The sequence below is a fragment of the Orcinus orca genome, chromosome 1 (genome assembly GCF_937001465.1).
Source record: "Orcinus orca chromosome 1, mOrcOrc1.1, whole genome shotgun sequence".
Lineage (NCBI taxonomy): Eukaryota > Metazoa > Chordata > Mammalia > Artiodactyla > Delphinidae > Orcinus > Orcinus orca.
Window position 1 is genome coordinate 6,479,576 of NC_064559.1, and position 27,360 is coordinate 6,506,935.

General features: G+C 37.2%; 1 protein-coding gene across 1 annotated transcript in view; it reads left to right on the top strand.

The window, feature by feature from the left end:
- Positions 1–27,360, top strand: part of CATSPERE (catsper channel auxiliary subunit epsilon) — a 241,820-nt gene that overhangs the window by 158,674 nt on the left and 55,786 nt on the right. The window contains exons 12-16 of the mRNA XM_033414427.2: positions 18,552–18,610; positions 20,709–20,784; positions 24,722–24,774; positions 26,851–26,901; positions 27,300–27,333. Coding sequence (XP_033270318.2) covers positions 18,552–18,610; positions 20,709–20,784; positions 24,722–24,774; positions 26,851–26,901; positions 27,300–27,333 — 273 coding nt within the window. The remainder of the gene's footprint in view (positions 1–18,551; positions 18,611–20,708; positions 20,785–24,721; positions 24,775–26,850; positions 26,902–27,299; positions 27,334–27,360) is intronic.

The following is a 27,360-nucleotide window of genomic DNA, read 5'->3' on the forward strand; positions in this document are numbered from 1 at the left end:
GAGAGTATTTCATGTGCACTTGAGAGGAATATATATTCTGTTGCTTTTGGATGGAATGTTCTGGATATATCTGTTAAGTCATTCAGTATAATGTGTTGTTTAAGGCCAATGTTTCCTTATTGATTTTCTGTCTGGTTGATCTATTGATGAAAGTAGGGAATTAAAGTCCCCTACTATTATTGTATTGCTGTCTATTTCTCATTTTAGCTCTATCAATATTTGCTTTATATATGCAGGTGCTCCTATGTTGGGTGCATATGTGTTATATCATGTTGGATTGACCCCTTTATCATTATATAATGACCTTCTTTGTCTATATTATAGTTTTTGTTTTAAAGTCTATTTTGTCTGATAACTATAGCTACCCCAGTTTTCTTTTGATTTCCATTTTCATAAAATATTTTTTCCATCCCTTCAATTTCAGTCTGTCTGTAATTTTACATCTGAAGTGAATCTCTTGTAGACAGCATACAGAAGGATTGTTTTCTTTTAGCCACTCTATGTCTTTTAATTAGAGAATTTAATCCATTTACATTTAAATTAGTTATTGATAGGTGTGTACTTATTGCCATTTTGTTAATTGTTTCTGGCTGTTTTGTAGTTCTTATGTGCTCCTTTTTTCTTCTCTGATCTCTTCCTTTCTGGTTTAATGACTTTTTTAGTGGTTTGCTTTGATTCATTTCTTTTATCTTATCTGTATCTCCTATAAGTTTTTCCTTTATGGTTACCGTATGGCTTACATAGAAAACATATTACTTGTATTTATAATAGTCTATTTTAAGTTGATAACAACTTAAATTTGATCATAGTCTAAAGCTCTACATTTTTATTCCCCCTCCCATGTTTTACATTTTGATGTCACAATTTACATCCTTTTATCTTGTGTATCTATGAACAAATTATTGTAGGTATTTTTACTATTTTGTCTTTAACTTTCATACTAGCTTTATAAGTGATTAACTCACCATGTCCACATGTTAGATTATTCTGAATTTTACTATATATTTACCTTTACCACTTGGGTTTATACTTTCATATTTCCTGTTACTAACAGCACCCTTTCATTTCTACTTAAGAATTGCCTTTAATATTTCCTGTAAGGTGGGTTTAGTGTTGTTGAACTCCTTTAGCTTGTGCTTGTCTGGAAAACACTTTATCTCTCTTTCAACTCTGAAGGACAGTTTTTTACTTTGAGCACTTTGAATATATCATACCACTTCCTTCTGTCCACAAAGTTATTACTGAAAAATCTGCTGATAGTCTCATGTGTTTCCCTTTGTACAACAAGATGCTTTTAAGACTTTCTCATTGTCTTTAACTTTTGATATTTAATAACAATGTGTCTTGGTGTAGGTCTTTTGGAGTTTATCTTATTTGGAACTCTCTGAGCTTCCTGGATCTGGGTGTCTGTTTCCTTCCCCAGGTTAAGAAAGTCTTTTGTTTTTGTTTTTTTAAATTTTATTTATTTATTTATTTATTTTTGGCTGTTTTGGGTCTTTGTTTCTGTGTGAGGGCTTTCTCTAGTTGTAGCGAGCCAGCACCACTCTTCATCGTGGTGCACGGGCCTCTCATTATCATGGCCTCTCTTGTTGTGGAGCACAGGCTCCAGACACGCAGGCTCAGTAGTTGTGGCTCATGGGCCCAGTTGCTCCGCGACATGTGGGATCCTCCCAGACCAGGGCTCGAACCCGTGTCCCCTGCATTAGCAGGCAGATTCTCAACGACTGCACCACCAGGGAAGCCCAAGAAAGTTTTTTTAGTCATTGTTTCTTCAAACAATTTTTCTGCCCCTTTCTCACTCTCTTTTCATTCTGGGACTCCTATAATGCAAATGTTGGTCCACAAGATGTTCCGTAAGTCCCTTAAGCTATCTTCACTTTGCTTTTTCCTGCTCTGTTTTTGGTGAGTTCCACTGCCCTGTCTTTGAGTTCACTCATTCTTTGTTCCACTTCATCTATTCTGCTGTTGAACTCCTCTATTGTATGTATCAGTTCAGTTAATGTATTCTTCAGCTCTGTGACTTCTATTTAATACTTTCTTATATTTTCTATCTCTTTGTTGAAATTCTCACTTTGTTCATTCATTCATCTTCTGAGTTCAGTGAGCATCACTGCAACCGTTACTTTGAACTCTTTATCAGGTAAATTACTTATCACTATTTTATTAAGACCTTTTTTATTGATGTTATTTCATTCTTTCATTTAGAATATATTTCTGTTTCTTCATTTTCCTTGATTCTCTGCATTGGTTTCTATGCAGTAAATAAAACAACTACTTCTTCTAGTCTTGAAGGAGTCATTTTGTGTAGGAGATGAACCTTATCATTCAACACTGCCTGAGCTCTTGGTTGTCTCTCAAGACTTTGTGATTGTCCAAGCCGCCTACATTATTCTTAGTGGCTCCCAGCATTTTAGGGTGTGCTAAGACCTGTCAGTCTCTCAAAGTGGGGAGAGTATCTTAGCATGCAGATGCAAGTTGATTGGAAGCCAGACACTAAGGGAACAGCTTTTAAACTATACAAATATACCTCTTTCGGTGAGTTGGCATTTCTGTCTGCTGCCTCAGTGCTGAGCCTTAGGCTGATAGCCATTTGAGAAATGTTTCTTTGTTTGCTACCAACCCTTTGAAGCTGTAAGAACAAGCCCCATTGGTCACCAGAGGCAGATTATTGAGGGATGTGTTCTCTGGGTGGCCAACACAAAAACTGGGGCACCAGATGTGTATAACAGCTACCTTCTCTGAGATACTGACAACTTGGAGTGGGGCAAAGGGAGAGTGCAATGATGGTGCACCTGCCAGCCTCCCCAGTCTCTGGAGAGAATTATAGTCAGCACCTAGATGTGTGTTTAATTAGAAGCCTGCCCCGCAGGCCACATCTATAAAAGTAAGCTAACAAGTGTCTTTCACAGAAAGACTTGGGGTGCATTTCAGTCTACCATCTCTGTGCTGTTCTCTGGATGCAGTTGCCAGTTAAGAACTATTTATCACTTTTCAACAATCCTATAAGACCTGAAAACATGAACCCTGCTGGCCACCAGAGCCAGGTAATCCAGGGGCATTCCCCAGTCAGCAACCACAGAAAAGCACCAGACATGTGTACAAGCTGCTTTTTGGGAGACACCAGCAACCTGGAGCAAGGCAGAGGGAGACTACAAAGATAACACTTCCCCTATGCCCCTATGAGGTCTCCGAAGAGAATTATAGTCAGCCCTTAGATATAGTTTTAATTAGAAACCTACCTCTCAGGCCATAGCTATGAAGATAAGCTAATAGTCCTCTTTTACAGAAAGACTGTGCCTGCTATGCCCTGGAGGTGCAGCCAGCTAAGACCTCCTCTTTCATCTATTACAGTCCTACAGGTCCAGTGAGTGCAAGCCCCACTGGCCACCAGAGCCAGTCAATCAAGAGGCAACCCATGGATGGCAGCCACAAAAAACAGGGTGCAAGATGAGTGTAGAAGGTGTTTTCTGGGAGATACTAGCAACTGGAGTGAGGCAGAGGGAGAGCACAAACATGGAGCCCATCAGCCTCTGTCTTTGGAGTGTTTCAGTAGGCCATACCCTAGATGTCTGTTAAATTAGATACCTGCCCCTCAGGCCAATGCTTTGTTTTTCTTTCTTTTTAAATAATCAATGTTTATTTTATTTTATTTTTAAATAATCAAAGTTTACTTTATATTATTTTGGCTGTGCCACGTGGCTTTTGGTATATCAGTTCCCCAGCCCAGGCCACAGCAGTGAAAGCACCAAATGCTAACCACTAGACCACCAGGGAACTCCCAGGCCGATGCTTTAAGATAAGCAATTAAACCTCTCTCACAGAAAGTCTGGGCACTTTTCAGTTGGCTTCTTTACACTGGGCCTTGGGATCCATGAGTCCTCACATGAGAGCATTTAAGAACTGTTTCTCAGTTTGCTATAGCCTTGTGGGTCAAATGGACACAAGCCCCACTGGCTTTTGAAGCCATATGTTTTGGTGGCTCAGTTCTATATTGCAGGTCTTAAAAGTTGGGGTGACAGATGTGGGGTTCAAGCTGTTTACTCCTCAGGGAGAAGTGTGGGGTTTTGAATTCTCTCCCTCCCGATTGTGGGTTACTGTCCTGGGCCTGGGGTTTGTGGCAAGACTGTGACTCAGTCTCTCCTACCTGTTTCAATGTGGGTTTTTCTCTTGTTCACCTGATGTGTAGGAGTTGCTCAGCTAGTTTTAGGGCTTCTTTCAGAGGAAATTATTTTGTACGTAGCTGTAAATTCAGTGTTGTCCATGGGAGGAGGTGATTTCAGGATCCTCCTGTGTTATCATCATGAACCAGAACTTGCCTATTCATTTTTTCAATGGTGACTTAATGAGTAGAAAATTTTAACAAAGTTTTTTCATTTATGGTTATTGTTTTTTGTGTTCTAAGATACATTTGCTTATCCCTAAGTCACAAAAAATATTCTTCTATGATGCCTTCTCAAAACTTTATGGTTTTAGCATTTATATTGATGATCGATCTCAAATTAATTTTTGTGTATGGTGACTTTTGATCAAGGAAACAACAAAGTTATTTTCCATTTGAATATCTAGTTACTTCAGTATTCTTGAAAGGCTTTTCTTTCCCCCTATTGTATTACTTAGCATCTTTATTTAAAATCAAATATTCATACAAGTGTAGGCCTATTTCTGGGTGCTCTATTCTGTTCCATTGATCTATTTGTCAATCCTATGGTAGTACCACACTACCTTAATTACTGGCAAACTTAAATTTTGTATCTAATTTTCAGTGAGGTCACCTTTGTGGTTACAATAAGAGATACTTTTAGGAATACCATAAAACCTTGTTTCTATAATAATAAATTGAGCTTGTAGTGTAAGAATCTAACCTTTCTTTCTGGAAATGATCTAGGACACTCAGAAGTAGTCATCATTTTAGCCATCTTCACTGTCATTAATGGTTAAATTCAGTGGCTACTTTGTCACCTAAGGCATTTGCCTTAGTAAATACTTTATCACAATCAATAACAGGTGATAATTTGATTATTTGTAATGTTTTTCATACCGTGAAATAATAGAATCCCTCTCCCATTGGCAAAGAGATTAATACTGTGTTCAAGGCCAGGGACACAATGAAGTCAATCCCAGGATTCCATCTTTGTGGGTTGGTTTCTTGATACTACTTCCATATCAAGAACCATAGCAGTAAGCCACTGGCCAGAAAAACAGAAATCAAACCAATTGTCTTAACAGAGGTAAATCAATATAGGGAATTAGTAGAACTGGGTATATGAGAGAAATGAAAAGAAAAAAAGGAACACTGAGATTACACAGAGCTAGTAACTACAAGAAGTGACTGTTCCACCTCTAGGGCTAGAGTAGAGGGAACAGAGGGAAGAAATTTGGGTTATTACAAACTAGAAAGTTAGGGGAAGTGTTCCACAGACCTAGAACCCACGCCTTGAAGGAGAGGGTACTGCTCACATGGTATGTCATCTCAGAAGCTCCAAGGAAGGGACTCCAAAGATCTGGGACCCAGATCGCTGAGAAGGGGGCAATATGACTGGTGCTGGTGCTGCTGAAACTCTAGTCTCTGAAACAGGTGCCAGCCAGCTAGTGCTTGTACCTCAAAGGGGGGTCATGAGACCCCCTGGGAGTGTTCTGGGAGTGTGTTTCTCACTTGTCAGTTCCTTTACCAACTGCTACTGCCAGGATGAAGAGTTGCCAGGTTGACACTGACAGGAATAATGAGAAAAACAAGAAGTAGCATATTTTCTCCTATCCTTATCTTCTAGATGCTCTCCAGTACCCCGTATTTGCAATATCTAAAAGAGAGCCAACTAACAAAGGAAAATGTGATTTGCAGAATCTCAAACCCTGCACCAAAAAGCTGCTTATAGGGCTTCCCTGGTGGTGCAGTGGTTGAGAGTCTGCCTGCCAATGCAGGGGACGCCGGTTCGTGTCCCGGTCTGGGAAGATCCCACATGCCGCGGAGCGGCTGGGCCCATGAGCCATGGCCGCTGAGCCTGTGTGTCCGGAGCCTGTGCTCCACAACGGGAGAGGCCACAGCAGTGAGAGGCCCGCATACCGAAAAAAAAAAAAAAAAAAAAAAAAAAATGCTGCGTATAGAATAGTGGGTTTGGAGCCGAAAGACAATAGGTTAATAACCAGCACATAGAGTATGTGTAGGGTGAACTTTAACAGTTAAAACAATTTACACCCCCAACACTGTTTGAAAGATCCTGCTGCTCCACATCATTGCAGTTATGGGCTAAATGTTTGTGTCCCCCCAAATTCATATGTTGAAGCCCTAACTTCCAAAGTGATGGTATTTGGAGATGGGGACTTTGAAAGATAATTAGGATTAGATGAGTTTGTGAAGGTGGGCCCTAGTCTAATGGGATTAGTGTCATTATAAGAAGAGGCACCAGAGAGCTTGTCTCTTTCTCTCTCTTCCTGCATGCACAAAGGAGGTCATGTCAGCATACAGCAAGATGGCAGTCACCTGTAAACCAAGAGAAGAGGCCTCAGAATGAGATCTATCTGCTGGCACCTTGATCTTAGACTTTCCAGTTTCCAAAACTATGAGAAAACAAACTTCTGTTGTCTAAGCCACCCAGTCTGTGGTATTTTGATATGACAACCCTAGCAAACTAATATACTTGCCAATAACTGGTACAGTCAAACTTTAATTTTTGCCTAATGAATGTGTGTGTATTATATTTTGTTTGCTGTTCTCTTCTTATTAATGAGGTTGAATAATTTTTCATATATTTATTGGCTTCTGGATTCCCATTTCTGTGAAATTCCAATTTTTGTCACTTTTTCTATTAGGTTGTGTGCCTTTTTCTCATTGAATTTTTTTTTCATTCTCTAAAATTGTCTTTTTAAAGAGCTTTATTGATGTGATTGGTATATAATAAAATGCATACATTGAAGTGTACAATTTGACATATGTATATACCCACGAAATAATAGCCAAAATCAAACAAATGTACATGTCCATCACCCCCAAAATTTCCTCATGCTCCTTAGTAATCCATTCCTCCTTCTATTCCCCATTGCTAGGCAACCACTGATCTGACTGCTATCAGTGTAGGTTAGTTTACTTTTTCTAGAATTTTACATAAATGGAACCATACAATATGTTTTCTGCTTTCTTTCAGTATAATCATTTTGTGGTTTATCTATTACATTGTGGTCATTAATAGTTTGCTCCCTTTTGTTGTTGAGTAATATTCCATGATATGGATACACCACAATTTGTCTAACCATATTTGTTTATGAACATTTAGATTGATTCCAGTTTAGGGATATTACAAGTAAAATGGCTATGAACACTTGTGTACAACTCTTTGTGTTGACCTATGCTTTCATTTCTCCTGAGTAAATACATAGGAACAGACTGGCTGGATCATAAGTAGATGTATGTTTAATTTTTTACAAACTGCTAATTTGTATTCCAAATTTTTTGTACCATTCTACATTGCCACCAGTAGTGTTTTTTTTAAAAGCAATATCAGTCTTTTTTATTATTATTATTATTTATTTTTGTCTGCGTTGGGTCTCCGCTGCTGTGCACGGCCCTCTCTAGTTGCAGCGAGCGGGGGCTACTCCTCGCCGTGGTGTGCGGGCTCCAGGCATGCGGGCCTCAGTAGCTGCGGCACACACGCCCAGCAGCTGTGGCTCGCAGGCTCTAGAGCGCAGGCTCAGCAGCTGTGACGCACGGGCCCAGCCGCTCCGCGGCATGTGGGATCCTCCCAGACGAGGGCCCAAACTCGCGTCCCCCGCACCGGCAGGCAGACTCCCAACCACTGCACCACCAGGGAAGCCCCGCCACTGGTAGTTTTACTTGCTTCACACATTTTTGCTAACTGTTGGTGTGATCTGTGTTTTGTTGTTGTTATTGTTTTGTTTTGGACTTTTTGATTTTAGCTATTTTAGTTAATATATAGTGATATCTCATTGTGGTTTTAATTAACATTTCCCTGATGCTTTTCTAATAACTAATGATACTGAGCACTGTTTCAAGTGCTTATTTTCTATTTGTAGATCTTCTCTGGTGAAGTGTCTGTTCAACTTGTAAGCCCAGCTTTAAGGGATTGTCTTCTTATAATTAAGTAGTAAGAGTTTTTTATAAACTCTAGATATAAATTAATTGTTGGATATGTGTTTTGCAAATATTTTCTCCTAGTCTGTGGCTTGTGTTTTCATTTTCAAAACAATGTCTTTTGAAAATGTGTTTTATTTATTTTGATGAAGTCCAATTTATTGCTTTTCTTTTTTATAGTTTTACTTTGGGTTGTAATTAAGAAATCTTTCCAAACTCAAGGTCACTAAGCTTTCCTCATTTTTCCTTCTAGAAGTTTTATAGTTGTAGCTCTTACTTTAAGGTCTATGATCTACTTCAAATTAATGTTTGCATGCACTGTGAAGTAAAGGTCAAGATACTTTTCTTTTTTTAATCCGAAGCCAGCTCTTCCAACAGCGTTTGTTGAAAAGACTATCCTTCCCCCATTGAATTGCCTTGGCACATTTGTAAAAAATCAACTGGCCATATATGTGGGAATCTATTTCTGAATTCTGTTCCATTAACTTATATGTCTATCTTGATGTCAATAACACAATATCTTGATTACTGTACCTTTATAATTCTTGAAATCATGTTGTGTAAGTACTCCAAATATATTCTTTTTAGTGTACAAGTTTGTCCATTTTTTGGTCAGATTATCCCTAAGTATTTCATATTCTTAAAGTATTTCATATTTTGGTGCTATTATAAATGGTATCATTCTGATTGTTCATTGCTAGTATATAGTAATATAATTTATTTTATGTATCAATGATGTATCCCACAGCTTTGCTAAACTATTTCAAGTAGACTTTTTTGTAAATTCCCTAGTTTCTACATAGGTGATCATGTCATCTGTGTACACAAACAGTTTTCCTTTCCAATATATGTGACTTTCGTTTCCTTTCTTTTTTGTACCATCTTGAGCCTCCAGTGCAGTGGTGATTAGAAGAAATGAGAGTGGAGATCTTTGCCTTGTTCTCAATCAGAAAGAAATTATTCAGTCTTTCACAATTAAGTATGATGTTACCTTGAGGGTTTTAATATATGCCCTTTACTAGGATGATGAAGGTCCCCTCTACTCCTAGTTTGCTGAGTTTCTGTCATTTATAGATATTGGATTCCATAAAATGCTTTTTCAGCATCTATTGAAATGATCATGTTTTTTAATCTGTTAATATGGTGAATTCCAATAATTTATTTTCACTGCTAGAATAATCCCACTTGGTCATAATGTTTTATCCTCATATAACATTGGATTCAATTTGCTAAACTATTGTTAAGAAGTTTTGCTTCATGTGGGTTATTAGTTCATGACAGTTATTAGTCTATAGTTTTCCTGTAATGTCTTTTTCTGGTTATGGTATCAACAATGCTGACCTCTTAAGATGTTTTGGGGAGAGGTCTTTCTTCTCTATTTTATAGAAAAATTGATGTATAAATTGTACTATTTCTTCTTTAATATTTGGTAGAATTCACCAGTGAAGACCTCTTGACCTGGTGTTTTTTGTATGTTTTTAATTACAACTTCAATCTTTTAAATTGATATAGGGATATTTGGGTGATCTGCTTATTCTTGAGCGAATTTTAGTAGTTTTTATCTTTCAAGGAATTGTCCATTTCATCTATCTTGTCAAATTTATAGGCACAAGGTATTCATAATATCTCCTTATTATCCTTTTAGTGTCTGTAGAATTTGTAGTAATATCCAATTTCTCATTCTTGATATTGGTAATTTGTTTCTTCTTTCCTTTTCACCCAGTCAGCCTGGCTGGAGCTTAACAACTGTATTGATTTTCTCAAAGAATCAGCTTTTGGTTTTATTGATTTTCTGTAATGATTTTCTACTTTTGATTTTATTGATAATTTTTTTTAATCTTGCAGCACCACTCCTTGAGCTTCTTTTTTTTAAATATTGATTTATTTATTTATTTGGTTGCACTGGGTCTTAGTTGTGGCAGGCGGGCTCCTTAGTTGTGGCATACGAGCTCTTAGTTTCAGCATGCACATTGAAGCTAGTTCCCTGACCAGGGATTGAAGGCGGGCCCCCTGCATTGGGAGCGTGGAGTTTTATCCACTGTACCATGAGGGAAGTCCCAAAATTATTTATTTTTTATTATTTCCTTTCTGCCACTTACTTTGGGTTTAATTTGTTTCTCTTCTTACAGTTTCTGAATATGGAAGCTTAAGTCATTCACTTAAGACCTTTCTTCTTTTCTAATGTGGACTTTAATGCTATAAATTTTTCTCTAATAACTACTTTAGTTAGAGGAGTGACATCAGCATCATAGTGGCATGAGACACTCTCTTTGTCTCTCCCCTTCAATTTACAACCAGTAAAAATCCATAACTCAACAAAGGTGCCTCTGTCCAACACATCAGGACACACATGTGTACATCTAAACATGGGTGGACTGGAACACATAGAGGAGGTGGACTGGAGGAAGAGCAGAGGCTATACCAGTAATCCCAACCTCCAGCTGCAGTGGCTGAGTCTGCTGGTTGCAAAGGTGAGGTGGCACACATGACTCCGACCTTCTTGCTACAGCAGTGCCCACTGCCACAGGGAAATGCCACAGGGAAATGGCTAGCAGCAGCAGCATGCCTTGTGACCCTGTCTCTCCAGCTACAGAGGTACCTGCCACTCGAGCCTTCCACCACCCACAGAAGCAGTGCCCCAAAACCCAACAACTCCAGATGTGGCAGAGGTGCCCATGACTGTGGCTACCTCCCTCTCTTCCCCCTCCTCTCACAGCAGCAGTTCCTATAACTCAGGCAACTCCAGACTTAGTGGAGGCCACACCAACGCAGGGCTCCAGGTGGCAACACCAGCAACAGCAGCAAGACCAGCAGCAACAGCAAGGCACCAGTGACCCTGGAGGCACAAGCAGTGACAACTAGGGCATAGGGTGACACCTCCAGGAGAGGCAGAGGTGGGTGGAAAATGCCGATTCTTAAACACAGCCAGGGGCAGCTCACGTTAGAAAAACCAAAAACTTGTGCAATAGCACCACCTACCAAAAGAAAGGCCGTAATTACCAATCTATCAATCTATCAAATTGTCAAAATCAAGTTAAAAAAAAAAAAAGCTCTACCTAAAGAAGAGAGGTGTTTGGTGTTCACTACTTCAAATTCTCAGGCAGAGAAAAAACTCATCAAGCACCATGAAAAACCGTGGGAAAAAAACATGTATAAACAATAAAATACTGCTCAGCCATGAAAAAAGGAGAAATGTTGCCATTTAGGACAATATGAATGGAGCTTGAGGATATTATGCGAAATGAATCAGATAGAGAAAGACAAATACCACATGATTTCACTTACATGTGGAATATATATATTTAAAAACCTAAAATAAACAACCAAACCAAACTAAACATAGATACAGAGAACAGATTAGAGTTACCAGAGAGGAAGATGTGTAGGGGGAGGGCAAAATGGGTAAAGGTGGTCAACTGTACACTGGCAGATAGAAACTAAACTTTTGGTGGCGAACATGCTGTAGTGTATACAGAAGTCTATTTTTCATAATGTATACATGAAACATATAATGTTATAAACCAATGTTACCACAATTTAAAAAAAAAGAACTGCTTTAGCTCTATACCCAAATTTTGATATTTTGTGGTTTCATTGTCATTCAGTTCAAAATACTTTCTCATTTTCTTTGTGATTTCTTCTTTGACCTATGGGTTATATAGAAGGACAGTGATTTTCCAGATAGCTCTCTGTTACTGATTTCTAAATAAATACTATTATATTAGGAAAAGATATTTTTTATTTGAATCCCTTTAAATTTATAGAGAATTGTTTTATAGCTATAAATACGGTCTATTTTGGTAAGTGTTTCATGTGCACTTTAAAACATGATGCCTTTTACTCTGGAGATAATTTTTGCTCTGAAATCTACTTTGTGTGATATTAATATAGCCATTCCAGCCTTCTTTAGATTAATGTTAGCACAAAATATCTTTTTTTCCCATCCTTTTAGTATGGAAAATCATTTGTGTCTTTCAATTTCTTTTAAGTTGGATCTTACTTGTTTATCTATTCTGAACATTTTTGCCTTTTTATTGGGTACATTCAATGTGATTTTGGGGGGGGGGTATTGTTGGGTTTAAATCTACCATTTAACTATTTGTTTTCTATTTGTCCCTTCTGTTTTTAATTTTTTTTCCACTTTCTCTGCCTTCTTTTTGATTATTTTTATATGATTCCATTTTGCATCTTTGTTGGCTTTTTTAGCTATTCCTTATTCATTTTGGTTTTTTATTGGATGCTGTAGGGTTTATTGTACACATCTGTAACTTATCTGTTTGCCCTCAATATTGTATAATTTCATTTATAGTATAATAACCTTATAGCAGTATACTTCTATATTCCCTCACATAGCTTTTGTACTATTGTTGCCATACCTTTTACTTCTACATATTTTATAAACCTTACAATGAATTGCTATTATTGTTGCTCTAAATAATCAGTTATCTTTTAAAAGAGATTTAAATAATAAAAAGGCATTTTATATTTATACACATATTTATCATTTCCAGTGCTCTTCATTTTTTGTGAAGATCCAGATTTTCATCTGGTATCATTTTCAATCTGATTGCCAATTTTTACTTTATATATTTGAAAACATATTATTAGATGCATTCAAGTTTTTAAATTCTCTTCTTGATGAATTGAAACTTTAATTATGAAATGACGATCTTTCTCTGTAGTAATACATTTTGCTTTCAAGTCTATTTTGTTTCGTATTTAATATAGCCATATCAGGTTTTCTTTGACTTAATATTTCCATACAATTTCTACCCTTTTAATTTCAATCTTTCTATTGCCTTATGTTTTAGCTATGTTTCCTATAAGTACCATATATTTGAGTTTTTAAATTTTTGTTATTTTTGTCTAGTCTGAAAATCTTTGTCCTTTAATTGGAACATTTAGTCTATTTACCCTTATTGCAATTAATAATATATTTGAGGTTTTGCTTTCCATCTTGCTTTGTACTTTTATTTTCTCATTCTTTCCATGTTTTTTCCTCTAGTTTCTTGCCTCTTTAAGTTTAGTTTCATACTTTTTATCATTCCATTTTCCCCCTTCCACTGGTTCAACAGTTATACATTCTGTTTGTATTTCTAGTCAGTTTTCCTTTGAAATTATAACCTGAATGTTTAATTTATACAAGACTAAATTTAAGTAAATACTTTGTTCTTTCCCCAGCTCACAGGTAATTGAATTCATAGATTCACTATTAGGCAGTATTATTACTATTTTATACAGCAATGTGTATTTACCCTATCTTTATCTTTTTTCCTTTTTATCAGAGGTGCTTGCATCTTGTATTCCTTTCCTTCTGATTTAGGTACATTCCTTAACATTTCTTTTAGTGAGAGGCTACTGGTGATTATATACTCAATTTCTGTTCATCTGAAAACATCTATATTTCATTTTTGTTCTTGAAAAATATTTTCTCCAGATATAGAAATCAAGTTTGGTGATGATTTTCTTAAACCGCAATAAAAATATTATTCTATTGGTTTTTGGCTTCCATTGTGGCCATTGAGAAGTCACTTGAAATTTTAACACCTATCCCTCTGGCTGCTTTTAAGATTTTATTCTTTGCTTTCTTCACTTTCACTATGAGGTGTCTAAATGCAGGTTTCTTTACTTCTTTCTTTGTTTGGGATTTCTTGGGCCTCATACATCTCTAAATCACTGTATTCATCAGGTATCTTGCAAATATTGTCTATGCCTCTTCTCTATCTTCTCTTCTTCTGTAATGCTGATTAATCATATGTTAAACTTTCTCAATCTATTCCCCATGAGTCTTTTTTTTTTTAACATCTTTATTGGAGTATAATTGCTTTGCAATGGTGAATTAGTTTCGGCTGTATAACAAAGTGAATCAGCTATACATATACATATATCCCCATATCTCCTCCTTCTTGTGTCTCTATCCCACCCTCCCTATTCCACCCCCTAGGTGGACACAAAACACCAAGCTAATCTCCCTGTGCTATGTGGCTGCTTCCCACTAGCTATCCATTTTACATTTGGTAGTGGACATATGTCCATGCCACTCTCTCACTTCGTCTCAGTTTACCGTTCCCCTTCCCTGTGTCAAGTCCATTCTCTACATCTGCATCTTTATTCCTGTCCTGCCCCTAGTTTCTTCAGAACCATTTTTTAATTTTTTTAGATTCCATATATAGGTGTTAGCATAAGGTATTTGTTTTTCTCTTTCTGACTTACTTCATTCTGTATGACAGACTCTAGGTCCATCCACCTCACTACAAATAACTCAATTTCGTTTCTTTATATGGCTGAGTAATATTCCATTGTATATATGTGCCACATCTTCTTTATCCATTCATCTGTCGATGGACACTTAGGCTGCATCCATATCCTGGCTACTGTAAATAGAGCTGCAATGAACATTGTGGTACATGACTCTTTTTGTTTTGTTTTTTGTTGTTGTTTTTTTAAACATTTTTATTGGAGTATAATTGCTTTACAATGCTGTGTTAGTTTCTGCTTTATAACAAAGTGAATCAATTATACATATACATATATCCAAATATCTCTTCCCTCTTGCATTTCTCTCCCTCACACCCTCCCTATCCCACCCTTCTAGCTGGTCACAAAGCATTAAGCGGATCTCCCTGTGCTATGTGGCTGCTTCCCACTAGCTATCTATTTTACATTTGGCAGTGTATATATGTCCATATATACACTACCACTCTCTCACTTTGTCCCAGCTTACCCTTCCCCCTCCCCATGTCCTCACATCCATTCTCCAGTAGGTCTGCATCTTTATTCCCACATGACTCTTTTTGAATTATGGTTTTCTCAGGGTATATGCCCAGTAATGGGATTGCTGGGTCGTATGGTAGTTCTATTTTTAGTTTTTTAAGAAACCTCCATACTGTTCTCCATAGTGGCTATATCAATTTACATTCCCACCAACAGTGCAAGAGGGTTCCCTTTTCTCCGCACCCTCTTCAACATTTATTGTTTGTAGGTGTTTTGATGATGGCCATTCTGACTGGTGTGAGGTGATACCTCACTGTAGTTTTGATTTGCATTTCTTTAATGATTAGTGATGTTGAGCATCCTTTCATGTGTTTGTTGACAATTTGTATATCTTCTTTGGAGAAAGGTCTGTTTAGGTCTTCTGTCCAATTTTGGATGTGATTATTTGTTTTTTTGATATTGAGCTGCATGAGCTGCTTGTATATTTTGGAGATTAATCCTTTGTCAGTTGCTTCATTTGCAAATATTTTCTCCCATTCTGAGGGTTGTCTTTTCGTCTTGTTTATGGTTTCCTTTGCTGTGCAAAAGCTTTTAAGTTTCATTAGGTCCCATTTGTTTATTTTTGGTTTTATTTCCATTTCTCTAGGAGGTGGGTCAGACAGGATCTTGCTGTGATTTATGTCATAAAGTGTTCTGCCTATGTTTTCCTCTAAGAGTTTTATAGTGTCTGGTCTTACATTTAGGTCTTTAACCCATTTTGAGTTTATTTTGTGTATGGTGTTAGGGAGTGTTCTAATTTCATTCTTTTACATGTAGCTGTCCAGTTTTCCCAGCACCACGTATTGAAGAGACTGTCTTTTTTCCATTATGTATTCTTGCCTCCTTTGTTGTAGCTTATGTGACCACAGGTGCATGGGTTTATCTCTGGGCTTTCTGTTTGTTCCATTGATCTATAGTTCTGTTTTTGTGCCAGTACCACACTGTCTTGATTACTGTCACTTTGTAGCATAGTCTGAAGTCAGGGAGCCTGATTCCTCCAGTTCCATATTTCTTTCTCAAGATTGCTTTGGCTATTCGGGATCTTTTGTATTTCCATACAAATTGTGATATTTTTTATTCTAGTTCTGTGAAAAATGCCATTGCTAATTTGATGAGGATTACACTGAATCTATAGATTGATTTGGGTAGTAGAGTCATTTTCACAATGTTGATTCTCCAACCCAAGAACATGGTATATCCCTCCATCTGTTTTGTATCATCTTTAATTTCTTTCATCAGTGTCTTATAGTTTTCTGCATACAGGTCTTTTGTTTCCTTAGGTATATTTATTCCTAGGTATTTTATTCTTTTTGTTGCAATGGTAAATGGGAGTGTTTCCTTAATTTCTTTTTCAGGTTTTTCATCATTACTGTATAGGAATGCAAGAGATTTCTGTGCCTTAATTTTATATCCTGCTACTTAACAAATTCATTGATTAGCTCTAGTAGTTTTCTGGTAGCATCTTTAGGATTCTCTATGTATAGTATAGTATAGTATTGTCATCTGCAAACAGTGACAGTTTTACTTCTTCTTTTCTGATTTGTATTCCTTTTATTTATTTTTCTTCTCTAATTGCTGTGGCTAAAAATTCCAAAACTATGTTGAATAAAAGTGGTGACAGGGGGTCACCTTGTCTTGTTCCTGATCTTAGTGGAAATAGTTTCAGTTTTTCACCATTGAGGACGATGTTGCCTGTGGGTTTGTCCTATATGGCCTTTATTACATTGAGGTAAGTTCCCTCTATGCCTACTTTCTGGAGGGTTTTTATCATAATTGGGTGTTGAATTTTGTTGAAATCTTTTTCTGCATCTATTGAGGTGATCATATGGTTTTTCTCCTTCAGTTTTTTAATATGGTTTATAACACTGATTGATTTGTGTATATTAAAGAATCCTTGCATTCCTGGGATAAAACCCACTTGATCATGGTGTATGAACCTTTCAATGTGCTGTTGGATTCTGTTTGCTAGTATTTTGTTGAGGATTTCTGCATCTATATTCATCAGTGTTGTTTGCCTGTAATTTTCTTTGTTTGTGACATCTTTGTCTGGTTTTGGCATCAGGGTGATGGTGGCCTCGTAGAATGCGTTTGGGAGTGTTCCTCCCTCTGCTATGTTTTGGAAGAGCTTGAGAAGGATAGGTGTTAGCTCTTCTCTAAATGTTTGATAGAATTCACCTGTGAAGCCATCCGGTCATGAACTTTTGCTTGCTGGAAGATTTTTAATCACAGTTTCAATTTCAGTGCTTGTGATTTGTCTGTTTCCCCATGAGTTTTTAACTGTCATCTTTATTGTTCATTCATTTCTGTCTCTGGCAAATTTCTTGTAAAGTTATTTTTAAGATTACATATGAAGAAAAGCATGGCATACAAGAGAATACAGTTGTAAATTTGATAGTTCCTTTCCTTGAACATGAAACTAGATTTATTTTTAATGTGATGACTTTCACAGCCTTCAACTTTATCATAAAAGATTGCATATTTTATGTCATACCACTTAGCATCCAGCATACGAGTAAATAAACTTTGTTTTGGAAATAAAACTTTTTACTAAGGAGTTTTAGAGCCACAGAGTCTCTGTTCTCATCACAACAGATTAGCCAATCCTCACAATTGATCTCTCTCTGGAGATCAATATATATATATATATATATATACACACACACACACACATATATACATATATTTATATTATATATAAAGATCTAGAGATATATAGCATATTTATATATAGAATATTTATATTATAAATATATATTTATATATAGAATAGTTGTACATATGTTTATATATATTTATATATATAACAAAGAACTACCAAAAAAGTAATTTAGGGGTATAGAAATTGTAGCTAGCTACCATACTCTAAAAATGTGGGGTTTGGGACTTCCCTGGTGGCACAGTGGTTGAGAATCCGCCTGCCGATGCAGGGGACACAGGTTCGTGCCCTGGTCCGCGAAGATCCCACGTGCTGCGGAATGGCTGAGCCCGTGAGCCATGGCCGCTGAGCCTGCACGTCCGGAGCCTGTGCTCCGCAACGGGAGAGGCCACAACAGTGAGAGGCCCGCGTACCGAAAAAAAAAAAAATGTGGGGTTTATAATTTTCTGCCTCTATAATCATATATGTTCTGTAAATGGCTTTACCCTGAGATAATCGCAACCATACAGAATTCTGCAAATTGAGATGAAACATGGCCTGGAGGGAGGAAAATAGCAAGAAATATGCAAAAGGCAAATGGGCATTTTAAGAAATTACTCAAAAACAACAGAAGAAAGATTCTGGCAAATAATTCCCCATAGTCTCAAAAATTACAGACAATATGATTTTATAGTGATTTGAAAACATCAAAGAAGAAATTAAAAGGTCCAGAGACAGGTTATTAGAAAACAGAAGAAAGTGAAAAGTTTGCTATGCTGATATAAATTTAAAATAAGAATATTGCAACAAAAGTCAAATGAGGGGGGAGAGAGAAGCAGTATAAATAAAAGAACTATGAAAATATAAAATTAAAAGTAAAATAAGGAAATGTAACAAAGTAAATCTAATATCTACATAATTGACGTTTATGAGATAGAAAAGAAAAGAAATTAGAAAAAAAAAGTGCTAAATATATTATTTTTCTTACCTAAAGAAAGATTTAAACCTGTCTTGAAAGTATCCATTGTCCCCATTCCCAATTTTCCTACTTTACATAAACTTTTTTATTTTCTTTTTCAGACAATAACATTTTCTCAGAATATAAATTATGAGGCAGTAGATGATTATTTCAAGTTGCAGTAAGTAAGACTTTTAAAAGAGCCTACTCAATATTAAATATGCTACTCAGGTTACTGATTTATATGTATTCTTTTATTTAAATGACCTCATATCCTTTTAAATATCCAGATTTCAAATTCCTTTAAATGTCTGGAAAGATGTGAAAATGGTATTCTGTATAAAAATGTAAAATACTCCTTTAATTAAATGAAAACATGACCTATCTGATGGTGCTATTCATCCAACTGAAGGTGCAAAAAACACCAGGCTATTTCTGAATTCAATAATTTTTGAGCACCTTTTATCATTCATTCCCATCCCGAAGTCTTTACATATTATCCTTAAGCAAAAACTAGAACTCTAATCCCAAAAAGTCTTTAATTATGAGTAGAGTCAGATAAAACACCATCTCTGAATCTTGGAATAAGGTAGCACCTAAATACTTAATTTCTGGAAGAAGGTAACCAACATGGAATTGTATCTTAAGGCATTAGGTTATCATTATGTCCCGACTCAATATGTTTTCTGGAAAGATAGCATTGTTCTTCTAAGGAAAAGTTCATTTTTCTTTAGGCTGCTACTCCACATGAGTTTGAATACCCACTCCATGCCAAGCACTCTAGGTGCTCAAAACACATGGTGAACAAGAAAGATAGAGTACTGTTGTCGTGAGACATATCTCTAGTGAGAGAAGAGAAGAAACAAGTAATCAAGTAAATAAACAAGATGGTCCCAAATAATTATAAGTGCTATTAAGAAAAATAAAGCAGAAAGAAGCAGTAGAGAGTGACCAGGAAGTGTAAGGAAAAATGCTACTTTAGACACAGTAGTCAAGAGAGGCTCAATACATCCCTTCCTCCCTAACTCACCAACTTTTCTCTTGATTCTTCTAATGTTGTGGGTTCCTTTGGATATTTTTGGTTTTGTGGATATTTACTCAGAATTCTGTTGCTGTACAATATATATCAAATTGTCCAGGATACTTTAGGTCAGTCCGAGACTTGAGAAAAAATACCAAAAGCTTTGAAATCAGCCATGGCAGAAAAAAAAATAAAAATCTACCTATAAGTAAAATTATGTAGAAAATTGAAGATGCAATATTTACTTTGGTGTCCTTTTCTTACAGATCTATACTATATTACTGAATATATCAACTCAAAGTTTCCATCAATTTGGGGAAAAAAGCCATAGCTGGCATAATTATAAGATGCTTCCTGTTTTCAAAGGTGTTAAAGGAAATAAAAAATGTATCTTAGAGTTGATGAAATATGGTACAGTGATTTAAAAATATAAAAATGTGCTATTTGTATCCTCACTTATTTAGTACATTTTATATCTAATATATGATAAATATTAAAATATAATGAATATTGGAAGGAAAAGAACATTTGTTTGTGGTTAGTGTGTTTGTGGGGTTTTTTTCCCAAATTTTTCAAAAAGTAAAAACCTTACTAGGGGCAGGGAAGGAATAATACTTTCAAATTTTTTTCTTCTGTAATTTTTGAGCCTTCCTATTTTGCCTGAGCACAAAATTATTCACCTGCATTTCATAATCTACAAAGGCATTATGTCTGATCTCTCTTTTGCTTCCAGTCAGATCATATTATGCAGCATAATGTGGCTCAGAAAACTAACTTCATAACTTAATATCTATTGTTCCAAAAGCATTATCAATAGGAGGAAAAAATCTGTAGAGGCTAGAGAAGGAACCTATGCAATGGCTACGGCCTTGTAATACTGTCAGGAAGCAGGGCAAGATGTCAGCAGCAAAGCCCCATTCTCAGGAGACTGAGGGTGTGAATGAAACAGAGGCCTTGAAATGCTGATAGAAACTCATTTTTATTTCCTTTTGTGCCTATCCTATGCTGGCCAAAATATGGGATACCATGAGTTGGGAGTGACTTTAGGATATGACCACAATGCATCTTGGCAGAAACTGCGAACCGTCACCACCACCACCACCAGGCCTCTAGAATTCCTCATGAGTGGGGGGGGGGGTGGGGGTGGCAGTTGAATCACAACATATTAAAGGGACTTTTCATCTGTTCTGCACAAAGGGACACTCATGGCTACCTCCCTTGTGATTCTATAATCTCCTGTACGTGTTGTTTCTCCTAGATACCAGAACACAGGTCTTCTGCTTGTTCACATTAGACCTAGTGAACATGCAAAAACGTGTCCAGTCTCCCAAAAGGTAAGTGACATTGGTAGAAAACTGAAAATTTTACTTCAATAATACATGGGTGGTAAAACTAAATAATACATATTAACTCCATTCAATACCACTCCCCCTAATATGTAGCAACATTTTGTAATGTTTCACTGTAGAGAGAGCATAATTTTACTTTGGAAAAGGTTAGATTACTGCCCTCCATGAGTTTACCATCGGAATATAAATGCTTACAAAGATGTAAAATTATTAGTTTTTGAACATAAAATTGTGTAGAGGAAAACTGAAATTAATAAGAACAGCTAAAGTTGGATATGGTTTGTCAGAGAAGACTGCCAGTCATATCCATATTTATGCTATGTTTATTTATTTTAAAAATTGGATCGGGCTTCCCTGGTGGCGCAGTGGTTGAGAGTCCGCCCTCCGATGCAGGGGGCGTGAGTTCGTGCCCCGGTCTGGGAAGGTCCCACATGCCGCGGAGCGGCTGGTCCCGCGAGCCATGGCCGCTGAGCCTGCGCGTCCGGAGCCTGTGCTCCGCAACGGGAGAGGCCACAACAGTGAGAGGCCCGTGTACAGCAAAAAAAAAAAAAAAAAATTGGATCATTTCTTCATTCAAAAAATTTTATTGTGTGCCTACCACGTTTCTATGTTTCAGTCTGTGTGCTAAGTAATGGGAGTTACAAAGATGAAAAGAGTCTCTTCCAAAGGGGAAAACATAAACTAGTGTAAAAGAATGTGAGATATACAGTTACCAAATAGCCCAGAGAACAAAGTAAGCAATTTTGATTGGGAGGGGAAAGGTGAAAAGAAGGTGATGCGTAAAATGATTGTTGAAGAGTAAGTAGAAGTTGAGCAGGAAGAGGCATATACAAAAGCACAGCAATGTGATATAGCAGTGGGGTGTTCAGGCAATCACCCACCACCACCTCCTTTGAGTCTTTGTTCCACACTGAGGGATGCCTCCTCTCTTTATTCCTTCTCATTCCAACTAATAATCAATAAACATATATTGAGCGCCCACTATATATCAGGCATAGCACAATGGGGAATACCTACATGAAGAATTCAAAGTTAAATGAGACATAGTCCCTGCTCTTCAGGACCCCAGCACCAAGAACCTCTTCCTACCAGGGCAAGGTTCCATGAATTTAAATGTATTTATTTGGCTGCACCAGGTCTCAGTTGCAACACACAGGATCTTCATCGATGCGTGCAGGATCTTCATTGCATGTGGGATCTTTTCAGTTGCAGCATGGGAACTCTTAGTTGCAACATGTGGGATCTAGTTCCCTGACCAGAGACCAAACCCAGGCCCCCTACATTGGGAGCACGTAGTCTTAGCCACTGGACCACCAGGGAAGTCCCAAGGTTCCATGAATTTAAAGGGAGCCTTGAACTGAGGCAGACGTGATCCATCCTTGAGCACTGCTGACACACAATGCTTCCCCAGGAAATTGCCTGCAGGTACATACTGACCACTCCCCCTGTTTATCCACCATGCTGCCTACCCAGCTTAATTCTGCTGAGGAGGCAAAAAAAACAGCAACCTAGCGAGTTCCTGCCTCAGACTTGGTCTGCATTTTCTATCTTCAGCTCCTCGACTGCTCTACCGTATTCCATATAAGATGCCTTCCTGAAGCACCGTGGTTTCCTCCATCTTTTTCCTGTCTAATTTATAGATTTGTTCGGGATCCTCATTCACCCTATCCTGCCCAGCCCAGGCATTACAAAAGCATGTTAACCTAACCTGAGTTCAAATCCAAGCTCTACCACCTACTGGCTTCAAGAAGCTCCTAAACACTCAGTCTCAGCTGCCTCATTTGTAAAAGGGGAAATATAATATCCATCTCACAGTAGTTATCTACTTTGTTGAGAGTATTAAATAAGATTATTTGTGTAAAATTCCCAGAATGATACCTGTCACAGAGTAATTATCTAATATCACTGGTTTCTTCCTTGGCACACCCCAAGACATGGACCGTTCAAATCCAGCCACCATCTGTGCCCATTTCAGGTAGTTTGTATTGACCCACCCACTGAAATAGAATGGAGAGTACGCCATATAGTAGAAGATAATGGACTATGCCATAGCCCTTTGGCAACAGGAAAATGTGGCCTTGTGGAGGTAGGTCCTCTAGCTAGCCAAGAAAATAAAAACCTGTACACAACTACAAGGGATGCTCTCAATCACAGGGACCCTTCTTTGTTTGGTAAGCAAGTCATCGGCCTCCCGGATAAATATTATAGACAGAGGGCCCACAGACTTCTTCTCTAGTTGGATGAAGTTAAGCCCTTGTTAAACCTGCTGGACCAACTGGACCATGGACTGAGCCATTTGAACATGAGCCTGCTGTCTTTGTTACTTAGTCTTCATAGCCTGCAGCAGAGCAGCAAATAGAACTGACAGCACCAACAGGGCTGCATCTCAGTTTTTTAACTGTACACCAAGAACCAGAATGCAATGAGGCCACCCTAGTAAACCAGTCCTCAGAGGGTGTTAGTAATTCCTTCCAAGATGAAGTTTCCCAGGGACAGATGACTACACTCTGTCTCATATATTGTCTACCAACATTTCTGTGTTGAAGGCCTTTAGAATTCCTGTCTCAGTTCAGTTGTTCTGTCCAGTTCAAGGGAATACGCTGTGTCTGATTCTGAGCTAAGGCAGAAGCAGTTTTGCCTGTCTCTGTACTTAAGAGAATAACATTAAATAAAGAAAACTACTACATTCATTGTTTTCATTTGGGCTATATGTCAGAATTTCTCTGTTAGGTGTCCTGTCCCAAGGAAAATGTGTCAGCCCTCCAGCAGTGGGTACCCTACAAAACAATCTTATTCATACTTCCCACATTCTGTACCCATGCTCCTGTTCCAGAGCCACCTGCAGGTCAACTCATGTATTTTAATCTGAGTCATGGTTGTTAATTCTGAGACTAGGAATGATTTCTGTGAACTAAGACCCATAAAAGAAGAGATGTTACAAATAAGATCATCAAGTGATGGCGTGTCCTAACTATGAAAAACTTGAGGACCTCAGCCAACCATGTACCATATATGGATAATTTAGTAAAGATAAAGGGCAGACACATGTTTCTAAACACATTTGATGGGAAAAGATTTAATAATGATGGACAGCAAGGACTGTGGGTAGAGTTGTTGAGAGAACAAATCAGGTCCTATGGGTGAGGTCAGATAGTTCAAGAAATAAAATCCATGAACTCCTGCTGTGGAGCATGCCTTTCAAATGAAGACTGAAAGCTCCTGGTTTAGCAGGTGCAATTCTTTAAATCCATCAAGCTTGGCTGGACATCATTGTCTAACCCCACCCTCCTGATCCCCAAGGGTGTTTTTAGATTTGCCTTCTGGAAATATGCAACATACAGGATATGTTTAAAACAGAAGGCAAGTATCTAAATCCCAATTAGAAAGCCTGGGGTGGGGGTTGAAGAGGTGGGCAGGGTAGACAGTAGTGAGTAAGGTGTCCTGGAGCCAGGTAGAAATATAGGTAGCTTATCCCAGTTGAGGAAGAACCAGGACTCTGACTCTAAAAAGAAGTCAAATTCGTGTTTCCATAACATCTTATGGAAAAACCTGGACGAATTTTTTGGCCCACTCACTATTACAGAAACCTGCCAGGTGAATCAGGTGCAAGCAGGAACTACAGAGTTGACAGTCATGGTTGTAGAGGTAGTAGTGAGCGATCACATCGAAGTAAGAAAGCAGAGACCCAACCTTTGGGCCTTGTGAGCAGTAAGGGTGAAAGGAAGCAAAGAAAGAAAAAAGTGATCGAAGAAGAAGGAGGAAAACAGCACAGAGCAGTATAACAAAACTCTACATTTAAAAGGTTATTTCAAAAAAAAAAGGTTATTTCAAATCTAAAATGTAATTGCTTTTAGCTGTAGTAATATTTTAGATCATGTGAATTAGAACCACTAAACTCATCACCTAAATTACTTTACTTTAGGTGTTCCAAATATCTGTTGGCTGTGATGCTAATAAGTTCATTGCTGTTAAAGGGCAAGTATATTTGCATTTGACTTGTCTTACTCTTTATGTTTAAAAACGAATGGTGAACTATACGGTAATTACTAGTGATAATATTAGCCCAATGACTGACATGTCCATATGAAATCCATTCATTATAAGTTGATAATTTGTCCAAACCTGACTTGTTTGAACTTTTTTGCCAAGTCAAATATTACATTTGAATCATATTCAAATATTACATTTGGATCAGACAGACTTAACCTCTATCTCCATTACCAGCATTTTTCTCTACCTTCCCTTTTCATAAGCCAGTTTCCATCCTTTGCATTACCTCTCTCAGCTCTTCAGTGTACAACTCATTTCCAGAGAAATGAGAGGGAGAAAAACTTACTTCTGTTGTCCATCCTACTCAAACCAGTTATAATTTCATTTCTGTCAGAGAACTGCTTGTAACCACAAGAGAGAAGCCTCAGTTTCCTGCACCTTTTTCCATGAGAAAGTTTTTTAGAGCAAACCTAACAGAACCACAAGTGTTTCCTTCAGAGAATCCCAAGGTGTGACTTTTATTGATTTTTACTATGGTTCACAATGAAGCACACTGGAACTTGTGTCATCCACAGCTCTTTCTTCTGCATGGGAGAGAATAAAGGTCAGCATACACAAATCTGTTTAACTGAGGTGGAATGTATAATGGAGACAAAAATGTATTGAAATTCCTTTCCTGTGGTTAGGGTGAGGGTGGGGTAACATTGACTCTTATCTGAATCTATTTATGAAGTGGCTTGCTCTCATCCAAAACAAAGGTCTATTCATCTGTCATTCTAATAATCTTTTGAGTAGTAAATTGTTAAAATCAGTTGCTGGACAGATGATTAAATATTCCCATCTCATTCAGCAAGGAATTTGCATTTCCCGTAAGTCCTTTTCCAGAAAACACAAAGGCTAACGGATTTAAACAGCCTATAGCATCTTATTTCTGGGATGGTCTACATCCTTGTTCCTTAGAGTATAAACTATGGACCAGCAGTGGCATCACCTGGGAGCTTATTAGAAATGCAGAATCTCAGGCCTCACCTCGTACCTGCTGAGTCAGAATCTCTGTTTTAACAAAATTTCCAAGATTAGTAGGGCCATTAAAATTTGAGAATAACTGCTCTAAGCAACATGTTACCAAAATCAATTCCCAGTACCCCTGCATGCAGTATCATTGCATGAAGATTTCCTTCTTCAGTGAGATGCAAAACAGCTTGAATCAATCTGTTTCTGGGAAGGTTTAGAGAGCAATTGTCAAACTAGGTTGCTCGCCAGAATCACCTGGAGAGCATGTCTGAAAACACAGATTTCAGGACCTCTTTCCAGATCTCTTAGTCAATGACCCACTGCTCTGGAACTCTAAAAATGACCCTAATTTCTTGGATTCAGGTTGTGGTTGGTCTAAGTTTTCACAATCAGCAAAGGATACCTATGGGGCCAATGATACTTCTGACAGGAGAGTTGTCACTGAAGGAGGGCATCTCTTGGGGTCTAATTTGAATTCAGGGTGGGAGGTAGTCCTAGTCTTCCAATATCTATATAAACACAGCAGTGACTGGGGTTCCTTCTGAGTCACACTGGAAGCAGCCAGCAAAAATGGTCAAATGAATAATTTAACTTACTAAAAACTCTATCATTTTATAGACCATGATAGCCTTATGTCTGCATAAACCCTAACTAGAAATTATGTGAATTCTTAAAATAGATCCTTACCTGTGCAACTGAGTCTCTAGTAGCAATTAGAACTCTGTGTTTTAAAAAATTATTAAGAATGAAACAGTCCAAAGAAATTTGTCTTTACTTTGATGGATTTTCTACAAATTTTCACAAGTATCAAATATAAGAGGTAAATCAGTATATTTCAAATTCTGGTACCTTCAGAAACATTTGTGAAGCTGAGTTTTAAAAATAGAAATGCTAGGACTACACACCAACCCCAAAGATTCTAATTCAATAAGTGATGATTCTGTGATACTTTCGAGTTCGAGAATCACTGAGTTAAATGATTAAATGTTTGTGCTAGGAAGTAAGGAATGATGATATTACAACTTCATTATGTTTTATTTTTTGTAGATTTGATAAAAAAGAATGCCTTCAGCATGATTTTTTTTACATCATTGAAAAGTAAGAAGTATTTTTAACATAAACGTTGAGTTTTATATTAATGTAGTATCAATAATTTAGAATCAGTATTTATTCCTATTATCATCAGTCTTTTCTGATATATACATTTATTGCTATAAATTTACCTCTAGGCACTGATTTTGCTGCACCTCACAAATTTTGATAAGTTGTGTTTTCATTTAGTTGAACATATTTTCTAACTTCTCTTAAGATTTTGTCTTTGATCTGTGTGTTATTTAGAAGTATGTTGTTTAATCTCCACATATTTTAGGAGTATTTTGTAACTATGGTTATCTGTTTGACTTTTGTGATACCTCTTTACCCAAACAAAGTAGTGGTTTTAATTTTTAAGTTTGAGAAGAGGAAAGATTCTAAGTAATGAAAGTGTCTTTTTACAGGTCATATCTGAGGGATCGACCATCTAAACACTTGGTAAGAAAACTATAATTTTGTCAATCA